Raw genomic sequence first — 17993 nt, forward strand, 5'->3', positions numbered from 1 at the left:
CTGCTGTTACAGTGGGGGGTGGGGGGGGGGGAAATTACTCTCCCAGTTCCCATCTGGAGACCCAGGGATGCAAGCTTCAGAGATGTGAGAAATAAAAGAATTCTGGCTGCCAGTGAAGAACGAGGCAAAAAACTCATTTAATACCTCAGCCGTCTCCATACCTGTCATAGTCAGTCTTCCTCTCTCATTTATCAAAGAAGGTATGCTCTCTTTGACCTGCTTCTTCTGGCCAATGGACCTATAGAATCCCTTCTTGTTTTTAACATCCCTCGCCACGTTCAGTCCCATCTGCACCTTGGCTTTCCTAAACTTCTCTCTGCAACTGCAGACATCATCCCTGTATTCTTCCCTGGTGACATGCCCTTGTTTCCACAACTGGAACAATCTCTTCCTTCAATTTGACCAGCAGGTCCTTAACAAGCCATGTGGGTTTCTGGTCTCCCCTGTCCACTTTCTTATTCTGAGGGACAGAGAGCTCTTGCACTCTCAGAAAGGCATCCTTAAAGAGTAACCAGCTTTCCTCCGCTCCTTTGACTCCAACAACAGCTTACCAGGATATTTCATCCAAAAATTCCTTAACAGAGAAAGCCTAAAGCCTAAAGTTTGCTCTCCCAAAGCTCAGGGTCCTGACCCCACTCTTTGCCTGGCCAACATTTCTCAAGGTCACAAACTCAACCAGAACACAGTTATTGCAGTCTAGGCTGCCTCCAATTTTAATGCCTTAAATGATCTTTGCATTCGTGAACACCAGATCCCACAGTATTTCACCTCTTGTCAGACTGTAAATAATTGAACCAGAATGGAACATTATCCAGTAATATTGCTATATATTAATCATTATCAGATGATTCAGTTTTTCTTCTTTTTGGTTGATATTCTTGATTTCATGCTGCCTTTCCTCATTCCTTTAAGATGGAGGGAAATGGCCACAAATTGATACATAGAAAGTTCTGCATAAATGTGTGTGGCAACTTCTTCACAGTAAGAATAATGGAACACTGGGCCAGGTTGCCCAGAGAGGTTGTGGAATCTCCTTCTCTGGACACATTCAAGAGCCACCTGGATACCTACCTGTGCAACCTGGTCTAGGGAGCCAGCTTTGGCAGGAAGGTTGGACTAGATGATCTCTGGAGATCCCTTCCAACCCGTACAATTCTGTGATTCTGCAAAACTAAGATTTTAAGAGTTTAGCAGAAACTACAGTTGTATTTCACTTGTCTCTGGTCACTCCAAGGTAGACCGTAGTTTACTGTCAGTGTATTTCACTTGCCTACTGTGAAAATTTAATTTGAAGAGAAAAATAATACATTTTGTACCTTTCTATCACTTATATTCTATATGGAAGTATAGTTTTTATTATGGAATTCATGAAATCACATTCATAAAAGTTCTGTGAACTATGTTAAATCTTTTATCAAGTTGCAAGAGGAACAAAATAAGTGAAATAAATGGATACATGCAATTGCTTCTGAATAAGAGAGAGAAGATAGAATAAAAGTACCCTCCGACTGGCCTGGGAAGAGTATAGGAGAGGTATATGGACCTAAGAGATGGGATCAGAAATGCCGAGGCACAGAGGGAACTGAAAAGTTTTTGATCAGCATCAGTGCTGCTCATCCAACTCATATTTCAACAGCTTATTTATTAGGTATTACGTGAAACAGTGTCATAGGCCTTATTGAAGTCTAGGATGACAACAGTTGCTTTCCCCTCATTTTTAGGCTGGTCATTTCATCATAATAACTTTGCAGGTTGGTCTGGCATGATCTTTCTTTGTTGAATCCAAACTCTTGATTAATATCTTCTCCTTCACATGCCTGGAATTGTAAAATCACATTGGAAAAGATTTCTAATATCATCAAATACAACCATTAAAATAGCACTGACAAGTCTATCACTAAACCATGTCCCTGTGCACTACATGTACAAGCCTTTTAAATATATCCAGCAATGATGATACAGCCACTTCCTTGGAGAGCCTGTTCCAATGCTTTACAACTCTTCCAGTGAATAACTTTTTCCTAATAACCAACCTACAACTTCTTTTGTGCAACTTATGGCCATTTCCTATTGTCCTACTGATTGTTCCTTGGGTAAAGAGACCAACCCCTTTCTCACTACAACCTCTTTTGAGGTAGTTATGGAGACCAATAGTGTCTTCCCTAGTGTCTCTCATTCTTTAGGCTAAATAACTTCAGTTCCCTCAGTTGTTCCTCACAAGACTTGTCCTCTAGACCTGGAACTTTGTTGCCCTTTTTGGAACATGCTTCAGTATCTTGATATACTTCTTCTACTGAGAGGCCCAGAACTGAGCACAGTACTAAAGCTGTGGCCTCAAGAGAGTTGAATGCAGGTATGCAATCATGTCCTGAGTCCTACTAGCCAAACTATTTCTGACACAAGCCAGGATGCTGTTGGCTTTCCTGCTCACCTGAGCAGATTGCTGACTTGTATTTCTGCTGCCTACCAAGCTGTAAACCCAGGCCATTTTACACCAGGCAGCTTTAAAGCCACTTTTCTTACAGCTATAGCATTGCATAGGCTTGGTTGTGACACAAGTTCAGCATCTGGCTTTTAGCCTTGCTGAACCCCTTATAATTGGTTTTGGCCCATTGGTCCATCCTGGTAAGATTCCTCTGTAGAGCCTACTTATCCTCAAGCAGATCAACATTTTTGCTTAACTTCTTGTCTTCAAACTTACTGAGGATACAGCTTAATACCCTTATTATTCACATAATTGCTTAACATATTAAAGAGACAGGAGCCAATACTAAGCCCTGAAGAACACCACCTGTGACTGACCTCCAACTAGATAGTTTCTAGTATTAGCTGTTCCATCACCTACCCAAGGATCAATGTGAGGCTGACTGGCCTGTAGGTCCCTGGGCCTCTTTCTTGACATTTGTGAAGGTTGGAGTAGCATTTATTTTCATACAGTCTATATGCACTTCTCCCATTTTCCATGATTGACCTGAAGTTGCTGAGTGGCTTCATAACATCTGCCAACCTCTTTCTGAGTTGTGGATGCATTGCATCAGGGCCCATGGGTTTATGTATGCCTAGTTTGCTTAAGTACTGACCTGATCCTATTCCACCAAAGGCACATCTTTTTTAATCCAGCCTTTCAGCCTGGTATCTGGGACCTTCCTGGAGTCTTGTCTTCCTGACAAAGTCTGAAGCAAAGAAGGCATTCAGTACCTTAGTCTTTTCATTGCCCTTTGTGAATAGGTCTCCCATTTCATTCAGCAGAGGGGACACATTTTCCTTAGTTTGCCTTCTGTCACTGATGTATTTGGAGACTTTCTTGCTGTGCTTGGCATTCCAGGAAAAGTTCAATTCTATTTCAGCCTTAAGAAGTGTTTCTTTTTTGTACAATTATGTGGCAAGTAAAGCAGAAGAATCTATGTCACTTCTGTATATGTCATCTAGTGGTTCTCTGAATGCCACTGCAGCCTTCTTACTGAAAGGAACATTATGGTTAGATTATGTAACTTCTAACTGCCTACGCATTAACTTGTGGGACTGATGAGAGGTCTGTTCCAGTGTTAACATCTGTTGGCCATGTATTCTTTGGGTTTTGGTTTTCTGTGATGCAGAAGACAGATTCACTAGTACAAAAGGAAACCAGAAAGGGGAGCTTACGTATGGAAGAGGGAAAGAGGGTAACCCTGTATGCTCAGCGGTATCTAATTTCAGCTCTCACCATTTTTGTTAGTAGCACAGGTTAAGATTAATTTCTTATTGTGAGCTGAGTTTTCAATTTAAAAAATGCATTCTCCTTTCTGTTTTCATCTGTGACTATTTGTCAGTACCCTTTCAGCTAAAGGGGTAAAGCTTCATGGGCTTTTCTACTCTTTTGCGCTAATGATATTCAAATTCATTCCATTATCTTACTGAATCAACTTGAGATGGTGAATTTAGGACATGATGCAGAATTCCAAGCACATTTGAAGCATTCAGAAAAGATTTGTGTGTTCTTCCACTTGCTTGTTATTTGTGACTACTGTGTCATGCTGTACATCTTCATTACATCAATAATGAAACAGGCTTTTGTCCTACCTGCTAGTGAATAGTAATTTACCTACTGAAATGGATGGCAAAGTTTTTGTTCGTTCTTATAATGTGGGCCTTGCAGAATGGATAAATCTGATACAATGATGACCAAAGTCATAAAAATTTTGATAATAAAATGCAAAATTCAATTAAAAGAAATATCTTTATTTTATGAGGTATAGAGTTTCTAAAGGGTAATTATAGGTTATTTCTTAGATGCTTTCCTATGCTTACAAAGATTGGGTAAAATATTGGATAAAATTATCCTTGTTGTTAACTTGAAAGTATAGATAATTGTAGTGATGGTTAAATACATAACAGAAATAATGTCTCACTCTCTAAAGTTTTTATTAATTCAGAAAGTTGCATTTGTGCCAAATTCTTGTATCCGACTTGAAGATTAAACTCCACTGTCAAATAGGCCTGTCAAAATCACTGCTAGAACCTATTGTCAATTAACAATCAGAAAGTATTTTGAAAGGATTGTAACTGAAAATGTTATTTCTACGAAGATATTCTAAGTAAGCCCTTAGCTGAGGGCTGCATTCCAACAGTTATTATACTGGATACTTACTTTTGCCAGTAGGCAGAGTGAATTACTAAATAAGATTGAAATTAATAGTTACTCTGCAAATCTACTTGTGTAACGGATGAGGTTGGAATCTAGCCTGCTACTTTTGTTTTGTTTTGTTTTTAATTAAAAATCTCCTATTTTTCTTCAAAAAGGTTAAAATTCACCAGTGCCCTTGAGATTTTGCAGCTCCTCATCAGCCGTGTTGCTACAAAAATTGACCTGAATATAGTGAAATGTATTATCTGTTATTTGAGGAAAAACTTCCAATTAACCTCTAGGGAACTTTTTTATACCTTGAGGCAAGGCAATATAATTCATGCACGATCAGTAAACAGTCACATATAAGATATTTCTTGTTCTTGTCTAAAGATTTTCAAGTAAATATACTTCACAAATAAACTCAAAGCTTGAACTGTATTTGCATTAATGGTGAGACCTTGTCAAGATCTGGGGAAATTTATAGCTTCTAGAACACATGTCAAAGCATCTGGCCAGTGAAATCTGATTCTAGAGAACAGTATACTGAGAATATTGCAAGAGACTTGTATTTGGTTCTAAAGGGACAAGTGCAAACAAGGTGATACTACAAAAGGAAGGAAAACGAATGCTCATCCATCTCCAAGGATGTAGGTTTGCAGAGGAAGAACTCCAGAAGGAGGGATCTCTAACAAGAGATCCTCCCTCAGTGGGAGTTTGCCTTTGTTCAGTTTCAGGCCTCTCACTACTAGAAAGTTGTTATGGTGGTATTTGGTTGGTGGTTGGACTGGATGATCTTGTTGACCTTTCCAACCTTAATGATTCTATGATTCCATTATATTATTTGCTGCTTTTCTTATGCACTTACGCATACAGACCTTACATTTAATATAATGCTTGCAAGTGAATTGAAAGATAAAAGTTGCTGCTCAGCCACAATCTCTAATAAACCATGGAAGAGCCTGACAGTACTGAAACTGAATTTGTCTGAAACTGAGGAAAATGTTACTCATCTGTCAGTAATATTAGTCTGGGCTGAGCTCCAGTTTAACTGTGCTGCTCATAAAAATTCAATAGAATTATTTAATGATTCTACATGGCTAATGATTCTGAATTAAACGTCACTCAGTAGTGCTAACCTGGTGCCATGTAGTGGTGTGGCTGCTCCTTCCATCCCGGTTTAGAGGAAAGAGTGCCATCTAGTGATACATCATCTCTTCACTTCAGATGCTTAGCTTTTTCCTCAAGACTTCATGTACAGACATTGAGCAGTGAGTAATTGTAGGAGGAAGAACCATTCAAATAAACTCAATTACTCTCCAGTTAGTGGGATATCTTTGAAACTCATACTAATGTGTTATAGAAATAAGGGTACGAAACACGTATCTTTTTTGATAAATATAAATGGCATGTAATAAGACTTATTACAATTATTCAGACAATTTCATGATTAGTGTTGAAATACTGGAGTAGCAAGATGAGCTTGATCTCATCTGGGTCCAAAGTCCAGAAAAAATATTTTGTATGATCACACTCCACCCTAAATTGGGCTTTACTTGACTAACATTCACATAAAACAGTTGTTACCTACTTTTTTTCTTTTAAATCTGACTACACCTGGTAAATCAAGCTATGGAGGAAGATAAAAATAGTTTATTACTATCTTTTTTTATAGTGATAAAAAACCATAAACTTCAGGAGAGCTGTAATTTTCCAGCCATCTTATTTGTTTGTCACATATGAAATTGTGGTCCTGGAATATCCATAGTCTTTAAGGCACCAAGTTGCGAAATATTATCTCTCTAGAAGAATATTAGCATATGTAAAGGCAATTTTTTTTCCCCCCTGAAGATTCATGTAGTAGCCATCAGGTACTGTTCAGGCTGGAGAAGAGAAAACTTTGTGGGAATCTTATCAATGTTTATAAATATCTGAAGTGTGGGAGTCAAATTTCTATGCTGTACATCGACATGACAAGGGACAATGGGCAAATTCTGGAACACAGGAAGCTCTAAACGAATGTTAGGAAAAAATTCTTTACCTTGTGGATGACAAAGCACTGAAATAGGCTGTCAGAGAGGTTGTGGAGTTCTGAAGATACTCAAGACCTACCAGAATGCTTCCCTGTGCAATCTACTGTAGGGAACCTGCTTTAGCCAAGAGGTTGGACTTGATGATCCTCAGAAGTGCCTTCCAACCCCAATAGTTATGTGATTCTGTGATAACAAAAATGTGGCAATCTTATTTTATTTGGGATCACAATAAAAAAAAACTTAAAATGATCTTTATTTTCATAAAGATCCTTCAAGAAGTTCTGTGCTTTGGCAATGACTAGATAGAGCTGGGTGACAGCCATGTGGCTGAATAGATCCCTTAGATTTGATTTCAAATACTGCATGCAAATTACTGCTGTGTAATCTTTTGTTCATTATATATATTGGCTTGACACCAGTTCCACCTCCAGGCCAAAAAGGCTCATATTGATTCATTTGGTTAGTGCATACCAAAAGAGTACAATGAGGGATCATAAATGAGGGATCTTCTGCCCTTGGCATATATCATGTCTTCATTCTGTACAAAACTGTGCATGCTTGTTGTTCTGTTATTGATTCACTTTCCATCTGTTAAAGATGTCCTTGCACATAGTATTTAGCCTGGTAACTGTAAGAGAGCATTCTTTTAAAGTTTAAGAAAGCACACTGACATAATATGATATATGATTAATAAAAATATTTGCCATAGGATTTCCACATTAGTGAGTGATATCCATGCTGAATTCCTCACTGTATTTAATTTTTAATGCCTATCTTTTGTCTGAGGACATCATTTCACCAACTGATTTTATTAAGAGTATTCTTTGTTATTTGCATTGTATTTTTTTTAGCAATGTATCATTCTCTCCTGAGTTTTATATTTTCTATGTGTTACTAATAAAGTGTCAGAGAACAGTGTATTATTTCATCTTTTTATTCTCTTTTTATTCTTTCCTATAGCATCCATTGTGAGAGGGTAACATCTTAGATCTAAGCTTTCTACACTCCTATTCCTGGGGCCCACCTGACAAAACTGGCACTGAGGTGTAGTACAGTAGCTCCGTACTTTACTTCTTGTCTTTCTTAGACTTTCTGCCATTTTATTTCTGTTTGATAAGGTTTCTAACATTCTTAGAGTTTATACTCTTAAGAAACAAGTCAGTCATTTATTGCACAAGTGAAGATCAGTGAATATTAGAAAGGTGTCTTGAGAATAAGCTTTTGCAGTTCATTGAATTATGCGTTGAAATAAAATATTTAATTCCTTGGTTCAAAAATTATTTATTCTTCAGTTCAAAATGAAGAAATTTAGTAGAAAGGATAGGGCAGTACTGCTGAATTCAACTTCACAGATTGATTGAAAAGCTGCATGTAAAGAATTGGAGGAGGAGGTGAGAAAGTGCAGTTGTATATAAAGCCAGGATTATTTAGAAGATTTTAGAAAAGAAGAGTGCCAGGGTTTCGGTTCTTTTCCGCTTCTTCCTTTTAATGGTTCAGATCCTTATTTTGTTCTCCTCCTCAGGGACTCAATTCAGTAATTTTTTCTTCATACTACACCTCTCAGCCACCTTACACAGTAATAGAGAGATTTTATAGTTAATTAGATGTGCTCACTAGTTTGGCAAAATAATGGTAGGTATTTAGGGCTTATTTATTTTTCTTATAGTATATGAAAATGGTATTGTACTAGCTTTTCCTATTGAACTCTTTCTATTGCATTATCTGCTTTCTACTTCAGCAGTGATCGCTAAGATTCAAAAGACTGACTGAGTAGGCAAGATCAACATTAATACTGAATTGGGTATCAAAAGAAAGCTTTTACTTTCTCAAAAATATATGAAAGAGGTATTTCAACTCTCACACCTCCTTATATGGAATTCCTGCTGAGCTCTTCCAGGCTGCAGCTGAAGGGAATATTCTGTGCTAGGGCTGTCAAGTGTAATTGCATACTTGGAAGTATGTCCTTCTGTAACTGGAGGTAAGTGATAAAGCTTCTTGAAGGATCACAAAATGCACCAAGCAACTGCATCTGCTTTAACCCATTTTCTATTGTTTGTTACATCAAGTATCCTAGAAGAAGATTTTGAGGTGCTCTTGGTTGGTGATGAACTCTTTCTTGAGTGTGCTGGCAAATTCAGTTCCCCTCTTGAGAATTCCTGAGCAGAAATGTATTAGTAGGTCAATTTTCTGATTGTCCAGTCTTTTTCTTCCTTACTCATTTCTAGCTCACTGTGCTATATAAAGCAGTCCACAATTAGGCACTAACAGAGAGGGGGATGTTTGCTTTAGGTAATTTTTTTTTTTTTAATTTTCAAGCCTCTTCTGCTGACACTTCAATTTAAAAGTTCTCCAGATTTTTACTTGTAAAGAGCATACTGATCTCTCTAGATAATACTGAAGCCAAGGGTGACTTTAACTTTTCTTCTGCTTTCTTAACATCCTGCTGTCTTAATAACTTCTTTTACAGAGTCACAGAATTCTTAAGATATTTTTCTTTCCTATATTGTTAGGTTGTTGCTCCCACCATATTTCTGAGAGACTATCTGCATTTGATATGCTAGAAATTATTTTCCTATTCATTTGTATACCTTTGTCACTTTGTAACTTGTCTTTTTGTGGTTTTGCATTTAATTTGTCAGTTATAATTCCTCCCCGTTTCTTTATTTAAACAGAAATGCCATTTTCTCTTTTAGCTTTTCTCTGGTTTCAGAAATAGAAGGAAAAAATGATATTTTCATTTGAATGTACTTATGCAATTAGGCTGCACTGCACCCACTGAGCTTCACCTTCAATGAACTTTGGCATTAATATGTAGCTTGTCTGTAAACAACTTTTTCTCTTATATTTTTCTTTATAAGGATGTTGCATAACAATACACTGTGATTGTTATTACAGAGGTTTTCTGCAGTTCTCTGTTGACCCATATATGGCATCCTTAATTTGAAACTAAATAATGTCCCTTGTGATCTCTCAGACTAGCTGTTCTGATAAATATCATATGTGATAAAGTGTTTGCATCGTGTCATTGTGCTGTGTGTAAGTGGATACATGAAGTTTTCTACTGTTGCTGTGCTCCCTGCTCTCAGATCATTCCAGCACCCCCTAATTTTTTAATAAGTGCAACAATTTGCACTAGCCAGTTTAATGCTGTTTCAGTAATACCCTTCCTATTTAAACGAGCTGTTCTGAATCTTATATGTTTGTTTTTATATCAAAGTTATATGTTAAATATGACTTTCAATGTAAAGTATCATATTCCTGAAAATATACTCTGCTCTCATGTTTCTTAAGCCTTCCTATGAGTATTCAAAAATTGCTTATTTTCACCATGTTTTCTAGATGTTTCTTGTATTTATCTTTGTAACAGATTCCCTGTACACAATTTAAAACCAGAAGTTTAGAATTTTAGAGAAAATCCCATGCTTAACTGGGAATATGTTTATAGGTGTTGTCACCTCCTGCTTAAATTTTACAAACTTACATCTGCTTTTCTCTCTAGGAAATGTCATACATTACTTTCTCTAAACGGAATTTTATCCTCATCTTTTGTGCCCACCTGCACTTGTCAGTATTCTTCAAATCTTTAGCTTAAAATTTCTGCCAGAGGGTGGAGGTCACGTAACTGAACCTTACATACAAAGGAATCTAGCATTCAATGTGTGAGAAAAGATTTATGACACAAGGGGCTTTGCAGAGTTTTATTTTGGTATAAGGAAGGTTTACTTCGATTAATCAGCCTGTTCCTTAATTGACTAAGCTGAAATAAATCTCTCTTAAAATAAAGCGTTTGCTTTTAGCATTGCCTAATTATATGAAATTGCACTTGTCCCTGCAGTTATAGGGATAAAACTTTGTCCTGAAGGTGAGACTGAAGTTACAATGAAGTTTAAACTGAAATGAGTTGGCATGTAATAACTTTGACATTTCCTTTCCCCTCCTAAGATGATGTTGTAGGAAAATGTTAAAAAATTTCGAAGGGGATCATTATACTTGAACAGAAAAGGGCAGGAGAAGGGGAATATGTTAAAATGCTTTCTTTTTTTAAATGCAAATTTTGCATATATTACCAGATCTTTATATTTGTATGCATGTAACTTGTTCTCTAAGAAAGTATATATTATCACGTCTGTTTAATTTCATATGTAATAAAAGGCATATTTCACACTGTTCTGTGACGATGGGCAGTCTTTACATCTCTGTAATTCCCAGAAAGTCACTGATTATATGAATTCCCGACAACTTGAAATCTATGTCAGTCTAGAAAATCTAAGCACAATTCCAAGAACACATTTATTTGCTAAATACCTTAGATGCATGATTATTTTTTTAAGGTATTTGTCCAAATAAAGCTCTTTCTCATAAACACTTTCTGGTACTATTTCAGGATAAAGCAGGAATGGAATTTCATACTAGAGTGTCGGAAGAAAGGCATTCCCCAATCAAAATACCTAAAGAATGGTTTCGTAGACATTGATGAGAAAATCTTGGATGTGTGTGGAAAGACTCCTCAGCTACAAAAGAGGCATGCTCTGTCAGATGAAACAAACAAAGAAAGAAACAAATTTATTTTTCAGCTTTCTGGAGAACAGTGGATGGTAAATATAATGGAGTACATGCTTTTATTGTTAAGTTTTTGTCGCTTGACACTGTGACTTTTAATGCTTCCAAAAGTTTTTCTCATCGCCACTTATATAACATTGCATGTTATAACAACACTATTTCACTGTGTTAGAACTGAATTTTGTCTTGTTGAAGGATTAAATAATTCATTATTATTATTAACAATAACTTAATGTATCTATTATTATTATTATTAGCCCAAAGAATCAGACACAAATCTCTTTTTCTCTACTACTCTATTACAAGAAACTGCAGGTAAGGAAAATGAATTGCTGTATGGGTTGAGAACTTCTATGTAAAAATGTCTATAAACATCAAAATTTTGTTCAAAAACCCTGTATTTTATGTAGACAAGAGCAGTAGTATCAATTACATTCTAGTTTTCGTTACAGATTTTGAACATAAATTCATCAATGACTAAGTTTGGAAGATTAAGCACTCAGACACTAGGATGTATCAAAAGTGGGGTTGCCTGTATAGTCTTGCAGGTGCATAACCAGTTTAGTTTTCCACTGGGTGGTCTTTTACATTTGTCAGTAGTGAAGAGAAAAGCCAGGCTAAGTGTCTATTTGGGAACTAACTGCTCTTTCTCCGTCTTATTTAGCTAGTAAGTATTTCTATTGTATTTCTACTTTTGTCAATGAAGCAGCAATATCTGCTCCAGACAATAGACATATCAAACTGTATATTATTCCTTTGACTTACGGGAACTGGCTTGCTTCTGCTTCTGTAGCAATTTTCTTTCTAAATGCTGTAAAGTCTCAAAGTACAATAATTGCCAGAAATAGGGATTTTGCAAGAACAAAGTAGCTTTACTGTATTGTTCTGAGGTCTCCAACAAAGTCTGTCTGAAAACTTCAGTAGCAAGTGAGCAGAGCACACAAATGATAAAATGGAATAATTTTCAATGTCAAAATTCAATGTCAAATTTCAATGTTAAGTTAGAAAATTAGAATAGTAGCTTTTACTGGATATTCATCAATGCACATGTTTTCTATGAGGGCTACTCCAAACGTAGTGCCTCCTTTTTTGTTATGTTGACCCATGACATCAGAGGCATATCATGGTATGGCAGTAGAGGTTGAATCTTCCTGCCACTATTCCTTTACATTTTGTTACTGTGTGACAGGTGGCAACAGAAGGGCAATATGACACAATGGCATCTGACATGGAAATGTGTATTAAGCAAATATGTGGAAATGAAAGCATGTGGAACTTCTCCATGCTGAAAAAAATGGCACCCACTGACACTTATTGGTACTTACTGATTGTTGGAGACCAAACAGTGGATGTAGCAAAGTGAGGCAGCGGGTGGTACATTTCAGCAGTGGTGACAGCGATACGAAAGACAAGCCATGTTCAGGATGGCCGTGCACAGTTGTCACATCATGAAATGAAATGTCTTAATTGGCTGTCCATGGTTTACGGGCTGGTTCGGCCCGGTTCCATGACGATTGGTGCAGGATACCCACAGACCCATGCCCCAGGAAAGGGGAAGGGGGAAAGGGAAAAGGGGGATGGGTCTAGGAACAAAACAGTGGCAATGATCTGAGGAGGAAAGCTAATTTACTAAATAAGATATCAGAAAGCAAAATAACACAATATAATACAATATAGTTGTAATTAAAGCTAATAAATCCAATAAAATGAGCAAGAGGGAGCGTCTGATAAACTGAAGGCCTTACGCTAAAATCTGGAGGGGAGAAGACAGTGAGCACCCACTGCTGAGTCGATCCCAAAGGAAAGAGAGCGTCCCGTGACCGCAGACAGTTTTTATCTTTCCCTCTGAGTGTAAACATGTAAAAATGCAAAGCATCACACAGTCCTCTGGGGAATGTAGTTCTTCTCTTCTGAGACAGGTATACCTGGAACTATTGATGATCCATGGAGCTGGAGCATTAACTCTTTAACTCTTAATACACTACATGATGTTGCAATGTGGAATACCAATGACAAAAATCATAAAACCATGACATCAGCTTATCCATGCAAATTGATAGACTGTGTTCAGGAAACTGTATATGGAGCTGAATATTGACTTCAGTGCATTGGAAGAAGTGGTGGTAATATTGGAATATTGTACCTTCTGTGCCAGGTGGGTCCCACAAATGCTCACACAGGAAGGGAAAGAACACTATATACAAGTTTGATAGGATCTATTGAACCAGGTCCACTCTGAAGGTAACAATTTCTTGGATTATATCATTACTGCTGAGGAGTAGTGTTATCACTATGAGCCAAAGTTTGAATTCTCCATCAAAGAAAAAGTTCAAGATTCAGATCTCAGTAGATACAGTGATGTGCACTCTGCTTTTAGGATAAGAAAGGTGTGGTCCTTCTGCATTTCCTGGAACGCATAACACGCTATAACGTTGCAGCACTAAGCTGAAGGCTCACACTTCCAGAGTCAAGACAGAGAAGAAGACCACCTTTCTCTTGCAGCATGATAATGCCAGGCCCCAAACCAGTCTGAGACCATGGAGCACCTTGACAATTTTGGCAGTGCTGTCCTACTACATGTGCTGTATTGTTTGGATTTTGCACCTTCTGACTTCCATCTGTTTGGGCTGATGAAAGTTAGACTGCATGGGAAACATTTTTCTAGCAACAGTGCTGTAATAGCAGCTGTGAAACAGTGGATCACCCCTGCTGGAGCAGATTTTTCCAAGTGTGTCACGCAGGGTCTTCTTCATTGCTGGCAAAAATGTTGCAAAAACAGTTTTATAGCTGTGAATTTGCTCTATCAAATAGTGTTACTGTGCTCTTCGTGTCCATTGTACTTTCCATGGAAATAAATAGGTGAAATTACTTTCATGGCAACCTACATAGATGATGAAAATGTTACAACAAAGATGCTTCTTACTGTCCCATGCTTTAGATCCATACAGCATAACAGTAAATGTTGCTCACTGATTCAGCATTGTTGACTACAAACTCAATAATGGGTTTCATAAAATGCTTGATCATATACTGGGATATTTTGGACAAATATTTTAAAAATCATCTGGAGAATGTTCTTGTGAAAATAATTTTGGATCTCCTTAGAATAAGCTTAGAAGCAAAGGAATTCAAAGTAAATCACTTGATTGAATTCCTAAAAGGAATTCCTTCCTTCAAACTATCAGTGCCACATCTGTTCCACTTCTTAAATATCATGGAAATTATATTGCATTTTAAGTAAGTGGAGACTTGCTGTTTGTTTAAATTATAAAGTAAGTATTTATCATTTCTGAGACAATTATTCATATTATGAATAGTAGGTTAAATAAATAGGCACAGACCTCTAGCTAAATAGGGTAGGACTTGATTTTATACTATATGAGCTGTAAGGAAATGTATTCTGTATATGCAGATCCATATTTCCTTGTGGAACATTATTTCTTACTAGCTATGCTTCACTTTTAGGAAAATTTTTGAGATATGCAATTTGAACCAGTTGATGTCTCAAGTCACTGTAGTTTTATTATAAGAGTATGGATGCACTGGCAATTTTCTAAGCAAAAATACTATAAGCAATACCAACATTGAACCTTTTCTCGCATGTAACTTAAACTCAGTGAGCCTCTCTGAATCTTAAAGTAAACTAACTATTGATTTGGCCATGTCTCTCCAGAGTGGGTAGCTTTTGGCTATGAGTTGTGGTTGATTACTGCAGTAATGAGATAGATTTACTTGTCAAAACTCTACCTTGAAGAGCCTCTGTGACGACATCAATGAGGTTCAATGACCCTTAGCTCCTATTCTGTATACCAACCAAATATTTATGTGTAAAGTGTCTACATCCCTGTGTGGTGCATCTCTGCAAGATGAGAGAAATGATTACTGAGTATTTATATTTAGCTGTTGTTACAAGTAAGTAACAAAAAAAAAAAAAGATTTTAAAATAACAAACAGGCTAGTCTTATCATTTGATACTATGAATGAAGTCAGACAGGCTTTTCTCTTCCCTTTCCTGTTGAGCTTATAATAGCCCTGAGACCTGTCATCATGAGAGAAGTATACTGTGCCACAAGTAACTCAAGATTGCAAAGGCATGTTTCAGAAACACTTCTTTCTCTAACAGTTTTTCAGGCAAACCCATCATAGAGAGGAGCTCTTTAGTGGCTATGGACTCTTGAATTGTTCATCTGAATTAGTTGCATAGGAGAAAATGATGGAGAGTTAATGAAACACTTAATTGAGATCCTTTGCATATGTTAACATATATCTACTGAATTAAACTCTGAATTTTCTAAAATTCTTCAGAAGAACAGCATTGCCATTGTAGTTGAATAAAAACTAGAAAATAATGCTGTGAATATTTGTATGGTTTTTTGATGAATTTAACTGTTATTTCCCTTCTGAGTGTTCGCTTTCTGCGCCTAAGTAATGAATTGTCTAGTGGATCAGTAAATATAAAATTATTTTCAGAAAATGTTCAGGAAAAGACATTTGTTGAATTTTTGACATTAGTATTGGCAAATAGATCATATGATTAGATCAGCAGAACCACACTTGGATATTCTGCTCTTCCTCACCAGATAATATGGATCCAACAGATTTAAACAACTGAAATATTCACAAAAAGCAGTGATGAAATATTCTTTACCAGTCAATTGTGGCCTTTCTTTCATCATTTCTTCTCAGAAAATGGCAGATTAATTACTACATTTATATTTTTTCTGCCATTGTTACCATCTGACATGCAATCTCTTTTCACTGAGAACAGCTAATTTCCACTTGTTACTTCCAGCTGTTAGTGACAGTAACATATTTGTTTACCATTGAAATTGAGTAGAATTACTGCACTGAATGGATAGAGAAAACCTCTCTCTTAGTTTTCACTTCCGAAGAAGGTTTTTCCCCTGAAACTTACAAAATGCCCAATCCAGCTTTGGGTTCAAAGATCCAAAGATTCTGAAAGATAAGAGAGATTTGCACTCAAAGTTTTGTTTTTGACAGTGATAGATAAGATCACAGGGCTACTAATAAAAAAGGAACATAAACATTTCAGAGATGAATACTTTGATTCAGGCTCATATCTAGCAGGTAAATTCTCCCTTAATTGGAAGTAGTAAAATCAGGAGTGGTTTTACATTTGCATTTTATTTTCTTTTAACACTATTTTTCTTTTTCCCCAAATGAAAGTACTTGGAGGTATTGTTTTGCTGTTAAAATGAAAGCCTGACTACCATCCAAGTGTCAGTCTTTGAGGAGTAATTTATCAGCAGGCTGCCAGCTTTAGCATGGCAGCAAAGGATTATAAAAGAGCACAAGGGAATCAGAGAGGAAAGCAGACATAAAACTTCTGCACATTTTAGTTCTCATCCCTATCTAATTTGTAAATGATGTAAAATATCACATCAATTTATGTTTCAGTAACAATGACAAATGTATTTGTCAGATTAAGAATGTTAAAGAAAAGCAGTTTTTAGCAAAGGATTTGTACAATTACATCTGCAAAATGTAAATATCACAGAATTGTAAGGCTTGGAAGAGACATCAAGAGATCATCTAGTTTAACCCCCTGCAAACGCAGGTTCCCTACAGAAGATTGCACAGGTAGGCACCCAGGTGGGTCTTGAATATCTCCAGAGAAGGAGACTTCACAACCTCTCTGGGCAGCCTGTGCCAGTGCTTCATCACTCCGACAGTAAAGAAATTCTTCCTTGAAAATTATGTAAAGAAATTACCTGAAGATGAAAAATAAGTCTGGACAACTGGTATAATAAAGGAATCTAATTCTATTTCTTGAGTGTTATTACTGAATTTAGGTTAACAGTTGCACAAACATATCTTGATGCTATTTAAATACTGAATAATGACATAATGTTGTGGGGTTTTCTAAAGTATTTTTTTAATTAATCTTTAAAATTTTTGGCTTTAATTTTTTTCTGAAGTCATGAAGAAGCCAGACAGTTGGATTTTATTCTGAGAGTGATTTTTGTTTTATAATGTCTTTGAAGTGTATCAAGAAATTTGTGGGATACCCCCCTCATTCTGGGAGAACAAGAAGTTTACTTGTTTCACAAGGGCAAGTGTTCCCCATTGCTCTCTGCTGCATCTGATAGTCAGGAGCTGGAGACACTTTGTTTTGATAACAAGTGTAAAAAAAACATAATCAGTGGAATAGATCAAGACAGACCTAGACTACAGCACAGCAGAAATAGAGCTGCAAATGATATGTGTTTCAGAGAGGTGTTTTTCTCTCCTGTATTAATGTTGTGCATTTTCTTTCTTGATGAATTGGTGTTCTTGCTCGCAGTCGCATCTGTGACACTCCAGATAAATACTATTCTCTATGTCATGCATTTTAATTCTGTGAAGGTGGGAAAAACAATACTAACTGAATTTACTATTTGCATTTATTTATTTATTTTATTTTGCTCCAGAAAAAATGTGCAGATTGAAGGTATGATAGCAATAACTCTCACCATAAAGATGGAGAAATCTCTCATTACTACCCTTAAGGCATTTCAGGCATTTTGTTTTTTAACTGCAATAAAACAGTAAATCTAGATGGATCACAGTGCAATTACGTGTAACGGGAAAATGAATAAAGAAATGAAATAGTCCATATCAAACATCAAAGGACAGGTAGCAAGGCAGAACAGCGAATTTAATCTAAGTGTCTGCATGTGTAAATTTGAGAAGTACTGACATTTATGGTAGAAGTAACTAAACTAAAAACAGTGATTAACAGTCAAGTATAGCTTTAATTACTTAGATGTTTAAATTTAGTTACAAGTTAAGAAGCA

At 36.5% G+C, this 17993-nt stretch overlaps 1 protein-coding gene across 1 annotated transcript in view; it reads left to right on the forward strand.

The window, feature by feature from the left end:
- The window catches only part of LRRC2 (leucine rich repeat containing 2), a 67661-nt gene that overhangs the window by 13245 nt on the left and 36423 nt on the right, over positions 1–17993 (forward strand). The window contains exon 3 of the mRNA XM_065740592.1: positions 11021–11231. Coding sequence (XP_065596664.1) covers positions 11021–11231 — 211 coding nt within the window. The remainder of the gene's footprint in view (positions 1–11020; positions 11232–17993) is intronic.

The sequence above is a fragment of the Cyrtonyx montezumae genome, unplaced genomic scaffold (assembly GCF_038088225.1).
Source record: "Cyrtonyx montezumae isolate F1298 unplaced genomic scaffold, pur_monq_1.0 scaffold_29, whole genome shotgun sequence".
In the NCBI taxonomy this organism is placed as follows: Eukaryota; Metazoa; Chordata; class Aves; order Galliformes; family Odontophoridae; genus Cyrtonyx; species Cyrtonyx montezumae.